The sequence below is a fragment of the Prunus dulcis genome, chromosome 4 (assembly GCF_902201215.1).
Source record: "Prunus dulcis chromosome 4, ALMONDv2, whole genome shotgun sequence".
Classification (NCBI taxonomy): domain Eukaryota; kingdom Viridiplantae; phylum Streptophyta; class Magnoliopsida; order Rosales; family Rosaceae; genus Prunus; species Prunus dulcis.
Window position 1 is genome coordinate 13,563,965 of NC_047653.1, and position 15,928 is coordinate 13,579,892.

The 15,928-nt window shown below is 37.5% G+C and overlaps 3 protein-coding genes across 3 annotated transcripts; 1 reads left to right on the forward strand and 2 right to left on the reverse strand.

Annotated features, from left to right (window-relative positions):
* Nucleotides 1-3,039: 3,039 nt before the first annotated feature.
* LOC117624772 lies at nucleotides 3,040-7,400 on the forward strand. Its single transcript, XM_034356216.1, has 7 exons — nucleotides 3,040-3,532; nucleotides 4,240-4,380; nucleotides 4,482-4,847; nucleotides 5,285-5,530; nucleotides 6,122-6,214; nucleotides 6,473-6,673; nucleotides 6,955-7,400. The coding sequence occupies exons 1-7, from the start codon at nucleotides 3,227-3,229 to the stop codon at nucleotides 7,168-7,170; spliced, it is 1,569 nt and encodes a 522-aa protein (XP_034212107.1). The 5' UTR covers nucleotides 3,040-3,226; the 3' UTR covers nucleotides 7,171-7,400.
* Nucleotides 7,401-8,668: 1,268 nt separating this feature from the next.
* LOC117625431 (cytochrome P450 716B1-like) lies at nucleotides 8,669-10,675 on the reverse strand. The gene is made up of 4 exons (XM_034356983.1): nucleotides 10,178-10,675; nucleotides 9,341-9,782; nucleotides 9,064-9,251; nucleotides 8,669-8,971 (listed from the first exon to the last, which is right to left on the reverse strand). The coding sequence occupies exons 1-4, from the start codon at nucleotides 10,673-10,675 to the stop codon at nucleotides 8,669-8,671; spliced, it is 1,431 nt and encodes a 476-aa protein (XP_034212874.1).
* A 745-nt stretch (nucleotides 10,676-11,420) lies between these two features.
* LOC117626488 (cytochrome P450 716B1-like) lies at nucleotides 11,421-13,447 on the reverse strand. Its single transcript, XM_034358202.1, has 4 exons — nucleotides 12,766-13,447; nucleotides 12,149-12,590; nucleotides 11,832-12,019; nucleotides 11,421-11,723 (listed from the first exon to the last, which is right to left on the reverse strand). Exons 1-4 carry the CDS (start codon nucleotides 13,258-13,260, stop codon nucleotides 11,421-11,423), a joined length of 1,428 nt encoding a protein of 475 aa, XP_034214093.1. The 5' UTR covers nucleotides 13,261-13,447.
* Between the last annotated feature and the right edge of the window lie 2,481 nt (nucleotides 13,448-15,928).

A 15,928-nucleotide genomic window follows, 5' to 3' on the forward strand; every position in this document is an offset into this window, starting at 1 on the left:
TCTATACCACAACCCGCTCAGCAAGCCCCAGGCATTCGCGTGGCTTGGGCCCACTTAAGTTTGTAGCGTGACATGTTGCTTAAATAAGAATTTTCCACTTGGTGTTGTATTGGGTAGAAAATATATTTGGGCCCAGTCTTGGATTTTTTGGGCCTCAACAGACAGCCATGGTTACGGCTTCAATGAAGGGTTCGAATTATTTCGGGCATGCGCAAAAGTAGTAGCTCCAAGGGCTATAGATTAGGAAGATGTAGATGTTGTGACCACATTGCAAATAACCAAATAAGTCTTATTGTTCCATTTGTTTTTATATAAGTCGTGTGGTACTTGTTTTTATTTTCAGAGTTTTTGAAATAAAATGTTGTTGTCCTTGTTTTTATTTTTAAGTGAAATTATAAAATGTTTTGGATTTTGGAATTTTTTAAGTTAAAATGTTCAGGAAATTAAATCACAAATGTTGAAACAAAAATAATGTCAAGAAAAATTAACGACAAAAAAAGGGGTTAACCATTCTTAAATCGGAGGTCGTGGGCCCTATGGGCCCGGTTGACCAATATGAAAAGTTTGACTGCTCGGTTGACCATGAGTCTTCCGAGACCGTCCCATCCTTCGAAAAATACTAGAATGACCCTATAAACCTTCTTAAAAGTCGTGCACACAATTTGAGTCCTGTGAATTAGGATTTTGAGTTAAAGATCGTGGTTGGACACTTTTATTGATTAAATCCGTTTATTATCTCAAATAGGTATCCAGACTCAGCGTACTCTTCAGAAGGGACCCTCTCAGGATTGAGCAGTGTTGGACTTGTTGTGAGTGGAGATTTTATTTTGGGTTAATGAGGTTATGAGATTTTGGTTTATATGGTTTTGGAATTTTAAATATGTTGTATTGGATTTTATCATTGTTGTTAGGCTTGAAAGTTGGTTTGGTTTTGCAGTCATTTTTATGAGGAGGGACTAAATGATTTAATTTTGTATCAGGAAAGGGAGGAGTTACTCATAACATGTTAGATGATATCCACGACCATTGGAAGCGGGCGGAAGCTGTGAAGATCAAGTGTTTGGGAGTGCCAACTCTTGACGTGGAGTTTGCTTCCACCTTGAGGTTTGAACTTTACTCAGCCAGCTCCATCTATCTGGATTTGGTTTTGATTTTTTGGTGTTCGGAAATTATTAGCTCATGGAGATACTAGTGTCTGTGCAGTGCAGGACAAGTCTGGTGGGAAGATTGTCTACACAGCACATTAATGTCCTTATTTTATACCTGGGGGAAAAGAGAGATCAAGAACAAGACTCCCAAGTGCAGGGACAGAAGTAAAAAGTTTGCAGATGCTTAAGTGGGGTCAGGTTTGGTACTTAATTCTAAAAGAAAAATTCTCAAATACAAATGCCAATGCTATATCTTGAAAAGTTTTTATGTCAAAATTTTGTTTGTGAACTTTAGAGCTTTCATCCATTGTTTGTTATCAATTTTTCATTTTTTTCTTCTCTCATCTCTCTCGGAGAGTATTCTCATCACAGATTAGGAAAGGAGAAGACAACAATAGGCATTCAGAACTAATTAAGATATATAGCAATCTGCAACAATAGGCATTCAAGAGTACATACAAGACAACGAGAGATCAAGAATTTAAATCTTGTTAAGGTACAACTATAAGGAGTTGCAATGAATTTCGGATGGCCGCAAAAAAGGTTCCAAATGTAGTGTTTTGGTAGTGTAGCTTGTCAAATATAGCGTTGGCATATCAGTTAGCTCTTGCGGACCGCTAGTCACTCATCTCATCCAAGTCACACAGGTCTGGTACTCACCAATTCAGGTCATAGTTCTTAATGCCAATGGTTTAATTAGTCTTCTCCAACTCCCAGCAGGCTACAAAAGAGGAACCCTATCGAAGATGATCGAGTGCGCTTAGATATGTGGTAGGAATGATACCATATTACGTTCTCTGCAAGTGTTGCCAGTAGACCGAAGAAGTTGGTAAAATCAAATGAGGCAGTGCCATTTCATATCTAACTGATCTCATGAGGAGGACGTTCATATTGCACCATGGAATTGTTTTAGAACCAAAAGAAAGAGAATTGTTCTTAAGATATTTGGGAAACTTCCAGAAATAAAACTGGGGCTGACCCTGCCACACCCACAGATGTGCCAATATGTTTAAAAGAAACATTCAGTAGCCATTGGGGCCAGGAACTTTTAATCAGAGTTCTGTATGATCTAATCCTTCGATTCTGAATGCATAGCCAGAAAGACATACTGCCAAGAACAATATGCTGAAGTTCTTGCTCATTCAAACTGCCAAAAAAACCAGTTTTCCAGACACATCAACCAGTTGAGAGAACTCAATTAGCACATCGTGGACCCACCGTCTTCTACTGATTCAAGCACTATATCCACACTCGCAGCATGCAGTAATGGCTCCATTGCTGCCATCATGCTGTCCCCTTCACCTTGATGAGCCTTGTTACTATTGTAAATGGTCATGATGTTATTTTTAAACATTCATAACAACTCAAGGCAAAAGGCTCAGAGGGGGCCCATAAGATAAAACACGTACAAACAGGAAGGCAAAAAAATATGTTAAATTTCATACACTGCAAGGGCAAATGTGAAAATATAATTAATGTTTTTTTAAATGAAAAACATTGTTTTAAGTGAGAGAGAGAGAGAGAAGAGAAGGGAAAATGACTAAAAAGAGAAGGCGAGAGAGAAGGTTGCTAACATTCTCCACTATACATTGCTTCTCTCATTCCCTGGAAGGAGGCATTTCTACTTCCAGCAAATTACATATTAACTCATATGCAAAAGTAATTCATCAAAAACATGAAAAGAAAAATATACATACACATTTCAATATGATGCATTTGTTACATGACTAATTAAAAATCTCAACTTATAGTTAATTAATATAATTAATATTCAGAAGGAGTCTTTTTTTCCAACTGAAAATATCGAATAAGATAAGAGCCTGACAGATACATTTTGTTTTTCTTGTCGAATCGTGACAGATAGATAAATACATGTATGTCGTACACATTTCCACGTTCCAAAAGAGAGGGAAAGAGAAAAATGAAACAGGAAAAAGAAAAAGTTTCCTTTCCTCGTTGGAATTGCGAGAAAGAGGCAAATAATAAGTTAAAGAAAGAGCGTTTTTTATCTGTCTAACAAAACGAGTTCAACTACCCGAGGGTCTCTCCCTCTCTCTTACCTACGCATACAGAGAGCCATGGCTTCCTCTCCCTCTTTACTCTTTGCGGCCGCCGTAATCACCCTCACTTTGCTCTTCGCATATTCCGCCAAATTACCATTTCACCCCCGAGACGTCCTTCCTCTCTTGCCCAGACAGGTTTCATGGCCAATCCTCAACTCTCTGCACGGTGCGGTCGATCTCTTGCCCACTTTCGTGGGCTCAGCTTCGTCTCCAAAAGACAGTTTGGAGTGGAAAGGTGCGTGCTTTTACCAGAACACAGCTTGGATGGAGTTCCACAACAAGAGTGGCAGCGAATTTGGTGGCGGAACTCTTCATATCAAGGTCTAGACGAACTGAAATTTCTTGTTCTGTTGGCTTGTTTTCTTTCATTTTCAAACTGGGTTTGTGCGAATTTTGAGTTTTGAGTATGTGGGTTAATGGGTATTAAATTATGTTAAACTTGTTTCAGTGACCTCATATTTCTTCTGCTCGTTTTTTAGCTGGGTTTGTGTAACTTTTTTAAGTTTTGGTCTTCAGGATACTCGATTAATTTTCTGTTCAAAAGTTGTCGATAAATATGAAGATTTTATTGGCTAGTTTGATTATGGGCTATACGAGGGTTGGTTTTCAGTTTGTTTCTAGGTGATTTAGCAGAAATTGGAGGTTTGTGGTATTGGAGTTGTGGAATTTACTTGCTGTTTGTTTTTCCTTAGAATATCAGAGGACTGCTGGATATTAAGGTGTTAATTACATTTCCAGTTAGAGCCTCTCTGGGGTTTCTTTTGATTGTTCTGTGGATTTTATGATCCAAAGCATATCATTTTGGCTTCATTTTCTAGAATATAGGTTTCATTAATGTTGTACTTATGAATTTGAACCTCTTGCGGTTGGTTGATCCCTGTAGGAAAGAAAATACCTAATTAAGGCTATTTGTGACCTTACATTTTCATTAGATACCGAGTTCTTATGCTTAGAAAATCTGGGGCATTCATCAGAGTTTTCATACTTTTATTACATTAGTTTAAAATTGAATCCATGTTTGTATCCAGGTTAATAAGGCTCATAGTTGGACATGTATGGATATTTATGTCTTTGCAACTCCATACACTGTCACATGGGATTACTATTTCCTGTCTCGGGAGCATACACTTGAGTTTAAAGAGTGGCAAGGAAAAGCCGAGTTTGAATATGTAAGTTGCCACTTTCTAGTATTCATATATTACTTGATATTCCAGATATTCCAATTTCCTTTTAAAAGAGTTTAATTTTGTCTTTAATGTTACCCAATCAGGTGAAAAACAGGGGAGTTTCTATTTTCCTCATGCAAGCAGGGATGCTAGGCACCCTTCAAGCATTGTGGGATGTCTTTCCCTTGTTTACAAATACTGGATGGGGTGAGAACTCCAATATTGGGTTTCTCGAGAAGCACATGGGTGCTTCCTTTCATCAACGTCCTCAACCTTGGGTCACAAATATTAGCGTTGATGATATTCACTCTGGAGATTTCCTAGCATTATCTAAAATTCGTGGGCGGTGGGGTGGATTTGAGACACTAGAGAAGTGGGTCAGTGGAGCTTACGCTGGTCATTCTGCCGTTTGTTTAAAGGATTCTGAAGGAAATCTTTGGGTTGGTGAATCAGGACATGAAAACGAGAAGGTGAGTTGCAAAGTTAAAATACAATGGTATTGTACATTTGGTTTGAGGTTCTGTTTTGCTTGTGTGTGATTTGCATGTAAACTTTTTTTTGTTTTACATTTTTCTTCCAGTTTTCTGTATAGTCAGGCACCATTTCCAGGTCAAAGAGTGCTAATTTTAATAATTATTATATAAGGATAAGTAATGCTATAACTATGTCCTTTGCCTTTGGGCTTTGGTTTGATTGGCAATGCTGGGACGAGATGGGTTCTAAGCACCAACAAATATGAAAAAACATTAAATTATCTCTCTCTCTCTCTCTCTCTCTCTCTCTCTATATATATATATATATATATATATATATATATATATATATATACGTGTGTGTGTGTGTGTGTCTTTATTTGTATATGACTATGTATATAAATCTGTTGTCCTTTTTTCCTTTCATCTTCTAGGGAGAAGATGTCATTGCTGTGCTGCCATGGGATGAGTGGTGGGAGTTTGAGCTGAATAAAGATGATTCCAATCCCCATATTGCGTTGCTTCCCTTGCATCCTGATATACGAGCAAAGTTTAATGAGACTGCTGCCTGGGAGTACGCAAGGAGCATGGAAGGCCAACCATATGGGTATCATAACTTGATATTCAGCTGGATAGATACTATACAAGACAACTATCCACCCCCTTTGGATGCTCACGTGGTATCATGTTATAAGTACATTTAAGATTTCATTATCAGACTGTTACAGTATTAGTAAATCAAAATTAATATTAATTTCTTTTTTTTTTCTTTTGGTATGATGATTTAGTGTCTGATTTAGTTAGGATTGAACTTGGTGGTTGGGGCCTGGGATTCTATAGAGGACTTAAAAAGCTTCCTGTTAGGTGCTTTACCCCAATTATTCTCTTTATGGTTTATAATTTCTGGCTTTCAGACAACCACTTTATAAACTTGTGGGTACAGATTAATCTGTATCAAGGTGCTCATGCAGCTATTATACATGCTTCCTAGTGGCCTAAAAGGGGTTCATGATGGGGATGAGGGTAGACATTCCTTCTAAGTAAAACCTTTTTAATAGGATGATGATCAGTGGATGTTTACGACTGGAAAAGAAGATAAAAAGAAATGCTCTCGTTAGGTTCATAGTTAAATTGGTGAGCCAACTAAGAGAATATAGTTAAGTCCTGCTATCTCCCTCTCTCTCAGACATGTCTTGCTTGTGGATGCTTCTACGAGCTTGAAGAGGTTTTCTTATTCATTGGTCCTTATTCTTAGCTCTATGGTTATGCAGGTTGCTTCTGTTATGACTGTTTGGAATCATATACAGCCTACATATGCTGCGAACATGTGGAATGAAGCCTTGAACAAGAGACTTGGAACACAGGTGTTGTGAAATTTTTCCTTGCATTGCAATCCTGTGGTTATCTTGGAACTCTCTCTTTAAAAACTATGTTTTATTGCCACAAGGGCATCATATTTTTGGAGTAAATGATAAATCAGCATTCCTTAAGTTAGAAATATCAACTGATCAAGATTTTTACTTTTGGTTAGAAGTTAAGCAATTAGTCAATATCATCTTTGAAATTCATTGTGTCATTATTATCGTTCTGAGTTTCTGATGTACCCTTTGTATTTCATGCAGAACCTTAGTTTTCCGGATATTCTAGTTGAAGTTGAAAAGAGAGGATCATCTTTTGATGAACTACTGACAGTTCCCGAACAGGATGATTGGCTATACAGTGATGGGAAGTCAACATCGTGTGTGGCCTTCATTCTTGAAATGTATAAGGAGGCAGGACTGTTTGATCCAATTGCTAGCTCTATCCAAGTCACTGAATTTACGGTGAGTTTATTCAGAACAAAATTCAAATCTGTTTGCTTTAGAATAAACAGGTCGTTTGCTTTGTCTCCAAAATTTAATCCACTGTCTAAAAAGGAGCTGAGTTGATGCTAGTTCTAGGGATAGTATAGTGACATTTGAAAAAAATAAAGGAATTAGATTGTTGAGGTTCATGTAGCTTTCCATTCAAAACGTCATCCATTAGGTGCTTTGCTAATTAGTTGTTTCATGAGGAGTTTATATGTTCCTTCTCGTGGATTTAACTTTATTTGCCATAAATGCAGATAAAAGATGCTTATATGCTGAAATTCTTTGAAAATAATTCAAGCCGCCTGCCAAAGTGGTGCAATGACGGGGACACTGTGAAGCTTCCTTTCTGTCAGATTAAAGGGAAGTATCGAATGGAACTACCTGAATACAACAGCATGGAACCATACTCCCATATGAATGAAAGGTGCGAATCACTGCCCCCAAAGTACTCCAGGTCACGGAATTGCTAAGTCCTCAATTCGTTGCTCTTACAAATTTGTTAGGCCTATGGTTGATGTCATTCCAGTTTCTTCTGCTTTTAGTGTAGTTCTATTGTTGGATACAAATGAATGAAAGATGGCGAAGCTGTAAATATTTTCGGTAGTCAGGTACAAAAGGAGGGCGGTGATAGTGTTCCAATTGTTGTACAATGTACATGAAAAGGAATATGAATTGTAATGCATGTCTTTCTTTTCCACTATTTTTTTTTCTTATTTTTTTTTTATAATGTCATTCCAAATTGATTGAAGTGTTCCCTAGTCTCAGAAAGGAGTTGGGAACAACATATTGGTTTTTATTTTTCTGTTTACAAGAATCACTGAGGTTTATCTGTCACTCTAGGGTATCTCACAAATTGCTGGTTCGGCCATGCTTTTCTATTAAAGATGCAAGTATGACTTGTAATATAATGCAAACTGCAATCATTTATGTTAACAAGTATTTTTTGTATGCGTGTACACATTTGACAAAACAGAAGACAAGTGTCGAGTCGAGTAAGGTGGGTCAAGTTCAGGGGAATTATTCGATCATTATTTCGTTTGTTTAATCAGACTGCAAATTTAGGTTTGTCAAGAGAGATGTCAAGCATCATAACTGTCAAATACATGAAGATACATGATCTTGTCATCATTTGAATTTTGAACTCAGACTGTATGAAGAAAATTTAGATAGACGTTAATAACAAGAGGGGTGTCGCCAACTCATTAGCAGCCCAATTTATGAATGATAAAAGAACAAAGATGTAGACGGGGTAAAGTTGAATTTTGGCCTATAGTTAGGGGTGTTCAACATCCAATCCAATTTGTCTAAACCAACCGATTCAATTCAATTTTGGTCAATTTTTCGATGGTTTGGCCGATCGAATTGGATCCCTAAATTTTAAAATCAAATCTAATGCAATCCAACCTAGTTAGTTTCATGCTTTTTCACATTTGAAATTAAAAGTTATAAACAATTTAAGTCATTTGATGAAACTAAAACCGATCATCGAATTCAATCAATCAAATACAAAATGGATTAGACTGAATCGGATCCTAAGCTCTAATTGGATAGCATCACATGTGTGGATTGATTAAATTTTGTCCTTTTTAAACCAACAAACACCCCTACCAATAATAATGTAACACCAAAATTTCCGGCAAAAAGAAAAGTGTAGCACACCAAAATATGATAAGCACAACAGAGTCTATTTGATACAATAAACATATCACTTTTGTTGTCTTAAGCAAAATAGCATCCCTTTTTAGTTATTAGATCAATTCCAACAAGAGCTATAAGGGGGCAAAAACACCAATCCCAAAAGAGCAAGAACTTTCAGTGTTGGTTTTGTTAGTTAATACTCACAAATGTAGCTTTGCAGACCTTGTTTCAAAGGCATATATAGATAGCTAACACATCACTTACATTAAGACACCTTATCCTTCTAAACAAAGCATGATAACTATTTAAGTTGACAAAACATTTTAATACTTAATAAGGTTTCCTTGGCCTGATTTCTAAGGGCAGTCCTTGAGTAGGTACAGGCATGGGATCCCTACTGAATTTGTTGTCTGCACAGAGCTTCCATGTGAACTGAGTTACCATATAATGAATTACAACAAGTATTTCAATCCTGGCAAACTCGTATCCTGGACATACTCGATGCCCCGCTCCGAATGGAATGAAGTTGTAGGGTGGAACTGATGCTTGGTTCTCGAACCTAGTTGGATCAAACTTTGATGGCTCCGGGAAAACGCTATCGTCCATGTGTGTCATAGAAGTAGCCCAGAATATCTGACAGTATTGGATATTATGATCAGTTGTATGTTTCTGGAAGAAAATGGGACACGGATGCTAATAGCACTTTATTGTATATTTGAACTTACTTGCCACCCTTTGGGGATGAGGAAGCCATCAAAATCAATGTCTTTCAAGGCCTTCCTGAAGCCACCAAAAACAGGAGGAGTTATTCTCATAGTTTCCATTGCTACTCTCCACGTGTACTTCATCTTGGCAAGGTCTTCCCATGTCAGAAACTCTCCTGGGGATTTGCTTTTAGCTATTTCTTCTTGCTCTGCAAGCCACAAATCAAAAGGCATCAGTTGCATTGGATCAGTGCCTTTTATGCAGGAAATTTGAAAATCTTGCCTCTAATATGCATACCCTGAAGAAGGGCTTCATAAACAGCTGGCTCGTTAGCTAGAGACCGAAAAAGAAAAGTAAGCACAACAGATGAAGTGTCATGTCCTGCAACCATAATTAGCATGATATTGTGCAAGATTTCTTTTTCTGTTATAACTTCTTCGTTGTCATCATTTCGGATGCTAAGCAAGCAAGTGACAAGGTTTTGGAGTGGAGAAATAGTTTTCTGCTCAAGTTCCGCTCTCTTTTCGGATATGAGTTCCTTGATCATGTTTTGAACCCTCTTGCTAGCCTTGAGGCTGCTGTTGTAACGCGTGAACGGAAAGTTAACTGGGACTGACCACATTCCTTCTATCATTTGTTGGAAACACTCCACAAGTTCGTCTCTGCGAGTTCCTTGTTCAAGCCCGAAAAGCAGAGAGCACATTATGTTGAACGTGAGAATCTTCATCAGGGGCAAGGCCTATCAAGCAATAGAATTTAGAAACCTTCGTTAATTGACATTGATCTTTGTTTGTTGCTTTGAGTTCATTTTCTTTTTTAATCTTAACAGAAAAAACAGGAGCAGAAGGCAATACAGGGAGGTTTCTGCTAGGTAACTCTTGTTTCACACATTCTAGGGACAGGATGCAGTTAGGTGGATAGAAAAAATGGCTTTGGCTGCCACAGTTCCTATGATCAGAAAAACATGGTTGAAAAGATCTGATAGAAAAAAAAAAAAATGTTGAACAACAGGGTAAACTCTTCTTTCACCAAATGGTGGCATTTGAAGTAAAGTTATATCATTTCAAAACCCCTTTCAACTTTCTTTCTATTTTGAAATTCTCTCACTGAAAGTTCTTGATAGGAATAACTTACTTTTACTTGTTGCTTGCCATGCCAATGCGTCTCAAGATGCTTCCTGGTTTCTTTGTCCATTTTTCCAACATATTGCTTCAGTGACTCAGGCTTCAAGAACAACATAAGAGCATTTCTTAAACGCTTGTGATCATTGCCCCTCATCTCCAGTATATTCCGGTCACCCAAAATCATACGAATAGACTCCGTTTGTTGGCTGGTAATGGTGCTGCCATCAGCGGTGAATATAAACTTGTTTGCAGCCTGTCCATGAATGAAGACTGTTGGTTTCCCAAAGAGACTTAGCTTCGAAACTGAACCATACTTTCTGATTCTTTCTTCAAGCCATTTTTCAGCAGTATTGACACGCATGGCTCTGAGAAGGCCAAGGCTCTGGCCTATTATGGGCATCCCTAGTGAGCCTGGAGGAAGCCTATTTGATGTCTTTTTTCTTCTTGCAAGGAGAAGGAAGATGGGGATGAGGAAGAGGAAAACTGTGATGAGAAGTAGGATATCCATGATTTGTGAGGCTTTGTTTGTGGAGTGAAAGAACAGGAGTTTAATCCATCTTCAATTCAATGCAATTCAAGGAAAGCTAAATATGTTTTTGTTGGCTTCCGGGAGGGTATCTCATGTGCCTGTAAGTCAACTATTCCATTTAGAACTCTGAAAACAAAACCCCACCAAACTTCTTGGTTTACAAGTGCACTTATACTTCTATTAAAGAATGCACAGAATGCAAAGTATGCCTTGTAATATAATAAGTAATAGTTCAACATCATGTGTTGTATAATTCACTGTTTCTATACATTTAATAAATTAAAGAAATTAGTATAAGGGTGTCCAAGTTCTCTGGAATTATTCCCTCATTGTTTTTGTTTATTTAATCAGACACAAAAACTTGACAATATATAGCTAGAACTTTTGTTTTTCGTTTTTGTTATTAAAAGGTTCCAAGTTCGAATTCCCCCCTTCCCTTGATAAAAGAAGAAAAGTAATATAGCTGGAACTAGGTTGGAAAGGTTAGTCTAAAATCACAGAGACAGATTAGAATGGTTTCTTTTCAATTTTTGCACACAGGACCCCATAAATCTCTTAAACGCTCTCATGGCCCGTTTTCGTGTAACATGATATACAACCTCTAGAGGTAGCTCGATAGAATTTGATTGCTTTCAATGCACGAATAGCATAACATATCGTTCCACATCGAGACATTTTGTATAGCGAGCCTGATAAGTATTGAAGTTGATCAAACATCTTAACATTACATTTGTTTCCTTGGCGTGATTTCTATAGGCAGTCCTTGAGTGGGTACTGGCATGGGAACCCTACTGAACTTGTTGTCTGCGCATAGCTTCCATGTGAATTGAGTTACCATATAATGGATTGCAACAAGGATTTCAATCCTGGCAAACTCATATCCTGGACATATTCGTGTTCCTCCTCCGAATGGAACAAAGCTGTAGGGTGGAACTGATTTTTGGTTCTCGAACCTACTTGGATCGAACTTTGATGGCTCAGGGAATATGCTATCGTCATTGTGTGTCATAGGAATAGCCCAGAATATCTAGCAATATTTGATGTTAGGATTTTCATCAATATTTCTATCTTTTTGAAAGAGAATGAGAATGAGACTTTCTGTAAATATATATGGTTATAGAAAATTTGAACTTACTTGCCACCCTTGAGGGATGAGGAATTCTCCATACTCAATATCTTTCATAGCCCTCCTCATGCCACCAAAGACAGGAGGAGTTGTCCTCAGAATTTCCATCGTTACCCTCCATGTGTACTTCATCTTAGCAAGGTCTTCCCATGTCAGAAGTTCCCCTAAGGATTTGCTTCTAGCTATTTCTTCCTGTTCTGCAAACACAAATGAAATCACATTACAAAGGTTCCAACTCATTAGTGATCCAATGGAATAAGGTAAACTCGAACGCTTCATTTTTCGTACGTCGTGTAGAATTTTAGGAGTAGGGGGATTATGCATACCTTGAAGAAGGGCTGCATAAACAGCAGGTTCATTAGCTAGAAGCCGCAAAAGAAAAGTAATGACCACAGATGAAGTGTCATATCCTGCAACCATAACTATTATGATATTGTGCAAGATCTCCTTTTCAGTTAATTCTTCTTCATTGTCAGCATTTCGAATGCTAAGCAAGCAAGTAATAAGGTCTTGGAGTGGTAAAGCAGTTTTTTGCTCAAGTTGCATCCTCTTTTCACAAATTAGTTCCTTAAGCATGTTTTGAACCCTCTTGCTTGCCTTGATGCTGCAGTTGAAACGCGTGAACGGCAAGTTAAGAGGGACTGACCACAGTCCTTCTATCATTCGTTGAAAACACTCGATGAGTTCGTCTCTGCGAGGTCCTCGTTCAACCCCAAAAATCAGTGAGCATATAATGTTGAACGTGAGGTTCTTCATGAGAGGCAAGACCTATGAACAACCGAAAAACTTTGTTAATGTGAATTTTAATTCAGCCAACAAGTGTAGATTTACATATTTGTTAAACTAATTGGCCGGCTAAACGCCTTTGCAGTAGGTATGGTCCCAACCTATATGAGTGCTAAGTGTAATTTACTCAAAAGCTTTTTATAGCGCTATAACTTACTGTTATTTTTTGCTTCCCATGCCAATTCAACTCAAGATGCTTCCTGATTTCTTCGTCCAATTTTCCTACATATTGCTTCAATGACTCAGGCTTCAAGAACACCATTAGAGCATTTCTAACTCGCTTGTGATCCTCGCCACTCAGCTCCAATATGTTCCGGTCACCTAAAATCATTCGAGTAGACTCAGGTTGTTGGCTGGTAATGGTTTTGCCATCATTGTTGAATACAAACTTGTTTGCAGCCTGTCCATGAATGAAGACTGTTGGCTTGCCAAAGAGACTCAGCTTTGAAACCGGACCATACTTGGTTATTCTTTGTTCAAGCCATTTTTCTGCTGTGTTGTTGCGCATGGCTCGAAGAAAGCCAAGGCTCTGCCCTATTATGGGTAGTCCCAATGAGCCCGGAGGAAGCCTTTTCGATGATTTTCTTCTTCTCGTAATGAGAAAGAAGATGGGGATGACCAAGAAGAAAATGGTGACAAGAAGGGTATTCATGATTTGTGTGGCGTAATTTGTTTTTGCAAGAGTGTGAGGGAGGGATTCAAGAGAACGAAAAATCAATGCATATGGGGGAGGTCTTGTAAAGGAAAGGAAAAGAAGATAAAAACTTTTTTCTTTTTAGGGTTTCGGGCGGGTGTATCGAAATATGCAGAAGCACATTGGTTTTGCAGAACTAGAAAGAATCGATACATAACACAATTATGGAGAAGAACATGGTACTGGTTCTTATAGTGCAGTGAAAACTCTGTTCATGATGGCAAGTTTGGCTTGGAATATAATTTCAGCTGTTTGGTAGTGCAGCGATAAGTACCTCAGCTGTTTGTGTTTAGCTGTTTGTACACACCACCCATTTGGTGAAATTAAGGAATGATGGTTTTCTATCATTGGACTTGGTTTGTTTAATCAATAAAAAACTTCATTTCATGGCAATTTCCGCCTAGTTTGTAAATACATAGGTTTCATGTGTCACAAATGTCAAATGCATGAAGACACATATTATCTTTGTCATGATTCTGAACCCCAAACGCGTGCAAGACAAATTAGGTTGACTTGATCCTTGCTAGGTATTTAGAAAACATCACATTGATGCCTTGTTGATTTCACTTTTTGTTGTTTTTTGTATTCTGGAATTAGATAATGTTTTTGTGACCAATAAACTCTACAAAGACTAATTGTAATCACTACTAAAAAAAGTGGCAACAGTTACCATTATCTGGTGACATTTGTGGCCGTGACAAAAGGCATATTAGTCACATTTTTTGACTTTTTTGGTGACTAAAAAGGCTTTTAGTCACATTGTTTGCTTTTTTTGGTGACTAAAGCCTTTAGTCACTCCCACAACAGTCACCAAATGTCATCAAATAATGATGACTGTTGCCACCTTTATTTTCGTAGTATCATCGTTACATTGTAAGATATTATATGGGGAATCTAGGGTTAGCCGAGAAGTTGATTCCCTGGAGAGTATGGACAAAAGGGTACACTTAGGTTCACTGAGTATTTTACCCATTTTCTGAAATAGAAGTGTAGGACTCAGTTGAATGTCCATTCAAATGAAACCTTTTTTATGCATCTAATTGCTGCTTTGATGAGAAACTGGGGTTACTTCACTTCACATGCTCTGAAAGCCTTTTCCCCCTCACCAGTAAAGAAGAAATTTTTAGCTAAACAAAGAAAACAAAGCAAAAGAGTCCTGTCTAACACTTGGGTCGGTCCTGCGCTCCCGTGGATTCGATTAAAAGTACACAATAAACAATGAATTCAAGGTATGAAACAAGATTTGAACTACTTTCAGAAACAAGTTATATGTTTCAGTATCTAGAGTTGCAATTTTGTGCAGATAAAATCCAGTCATGAGAGCGCTGAGCCAAACTGAAGTGGTTTTAGTTTCAGGAAACTGAACATATGTTAGGAGTTCCAATTGAAAGGTTTTAATCTTAGCTAAACTATAGTCTACAATTTCATGAAACAGAAAGGTTGAGTGAACTCAATTCAAACTTCTGAATTATGATGTGAATCAAGGGAAACTTGAAAGTATGATTTCTCAATAGCACTGATTGTAAGGTGCTACAAATATATGGGACCTGAAACTCTGTTAAACTAGATTCCTCAAAATGGTTTGAACAGAACAGATAAACCTTGTTCAATCATTCAGGTGAGCTTTGCTTGTTTATTGAGTGGGGACACATGATTCTAGTTTGTCCAGAAAATATGATATCCAAGTGTATGTATTTAGATGAACATTCAACTGAGCCAAGTATCCCAAATATTATTTTTCATAAAATTTAATATAACATTTGTTGGATGAACATGTTAAGACTCAAAATCCCACATTGGAAAACTAGTATATCACAGAATGTTTTAAGAGCTTATGGGCGCCCTTTCCTTCCAAGTCGGTTTTTAGGGGCAAGTTCTACCCATGGATTCTTACAATATTTATAGATAGAGACTTGTAGTATGCAATGTAAAGGAGACCAAGAAAATTGGAACAGAGAAAAGACAAAGAAAATTGGTAGAGATTATGTTATTTCCGATCTCATATTAAATTCTTTTACTAAGAGTAACCAATAACTCATATCTTGAAAAGTGCTTTGATTTAATGGCCTCAAAGGTGTTACATTTGTGTTAACAACATTGTTTGAACATGACCTGTATATGATATAACTTGTGACCAACTAGCTTTTAGTTACAATATTGTGAGAATGTGAAGGTAAAAGTTCTATATTGGAAAGTTGAGAACTTTATCAATGGCTTATAAGGAGTTGGACTGCTCCCCACATGGCCAATTGGTTTATAAAGAGTTGGACTGCTCCCCCTAACGAATCGATTTTGGGATGAAACCTTAACTTCCTTCAAATATTAGAATAAAAGTCTCATATTTGAATCCCATATTTCTATTTAATAAACAGAAGTTCATAATATAATTTGAACCAATAATGACGCTACAGTGATTTGGAGGTTGGTTGTAATACTTTTCACATTGTGGTCTTAAAGTATGGTAAATATAGTCTGACCAGAAATTGCCAAGAAGATGATGTCCTCTCCTCGAGGGAAAAGCGACATGAAGAAGAGAAGAAACTGACTGGAAGTCTCCCTTTAATTTAGTCTTCAAGGCCTGAATTAAATAGATATATAATCAACTAACAAACTATTTTTCTGTTTG

Excerpts from the sequence above, each read along its gene's own strand:
- LOC117624772 (XM_034356216.1), top strand. The coding sequence starts at position 3,227 with ATGGCTTCCTCTCCCTCTTTACTCTTTGCGGCCGCCGTAATCACCCTC. Across the intron at positions 3,533-4,239 it reads GCGGAACTCTTCATATCAAG|GTTAATAAGGCTCATAGTTG; the intron begins GTCTAGACGAAC and ends GTTTGTATCCAG. Across the intron at positions 6,215-6,472 it reads ACAAGAGACTTGGAACACAG|AACCTTAGTTTTCCGGATAT; the intron begins GTGTTGTGAAAT and ends TATTTCATGCAG.
- LOC117625431 (XM_034356983.1), bottom strand. The coding sequence starts at position 10,675 with ATGGATATCCTACTTCTCATCACAGTTTTCCTCTTCCTCATCCCCATC. Across the intron at positions 9,783-10,177 it reads ATGGCAAGCAACAAGTAAAA|GCCTTGCCCCTGATGAAGAT; the intron begins GTAAGTTATTCC and ends ATTGCTTGATAG. Across the intron at positions 8,972-9,063 it reads TCATCCCCAAAGGGTGGCAA|ATATTCTGGGCTACTTCTAT; the intron begins GTAAGTTCAAAT and ends CAATACTGTCAG.
- LOC117626488 (XM_034358202.1), bottom strand. The coding sequence starts at position 13,260 with ATGAATACCCTTCTTGTCACCATTTTCTTCTTGGTCATCCCCATCTTC. Across the intron at positions 12,020-12,148 it reads TTATGCAGCCCTTCTTCAAG|AACAGGAAGAAATAGCTAGA; the intron begins GTATGCATAATC and ends TTGTGTTTGCAG. Across the intron at positions 11,724-11,831 it reads TCATCCCTCAAGGGTGGCAA|ATATTCTGGGCTATTCCTAT; the intron begins GTAAGTTCAAAT and ends AAATATTGCTAG.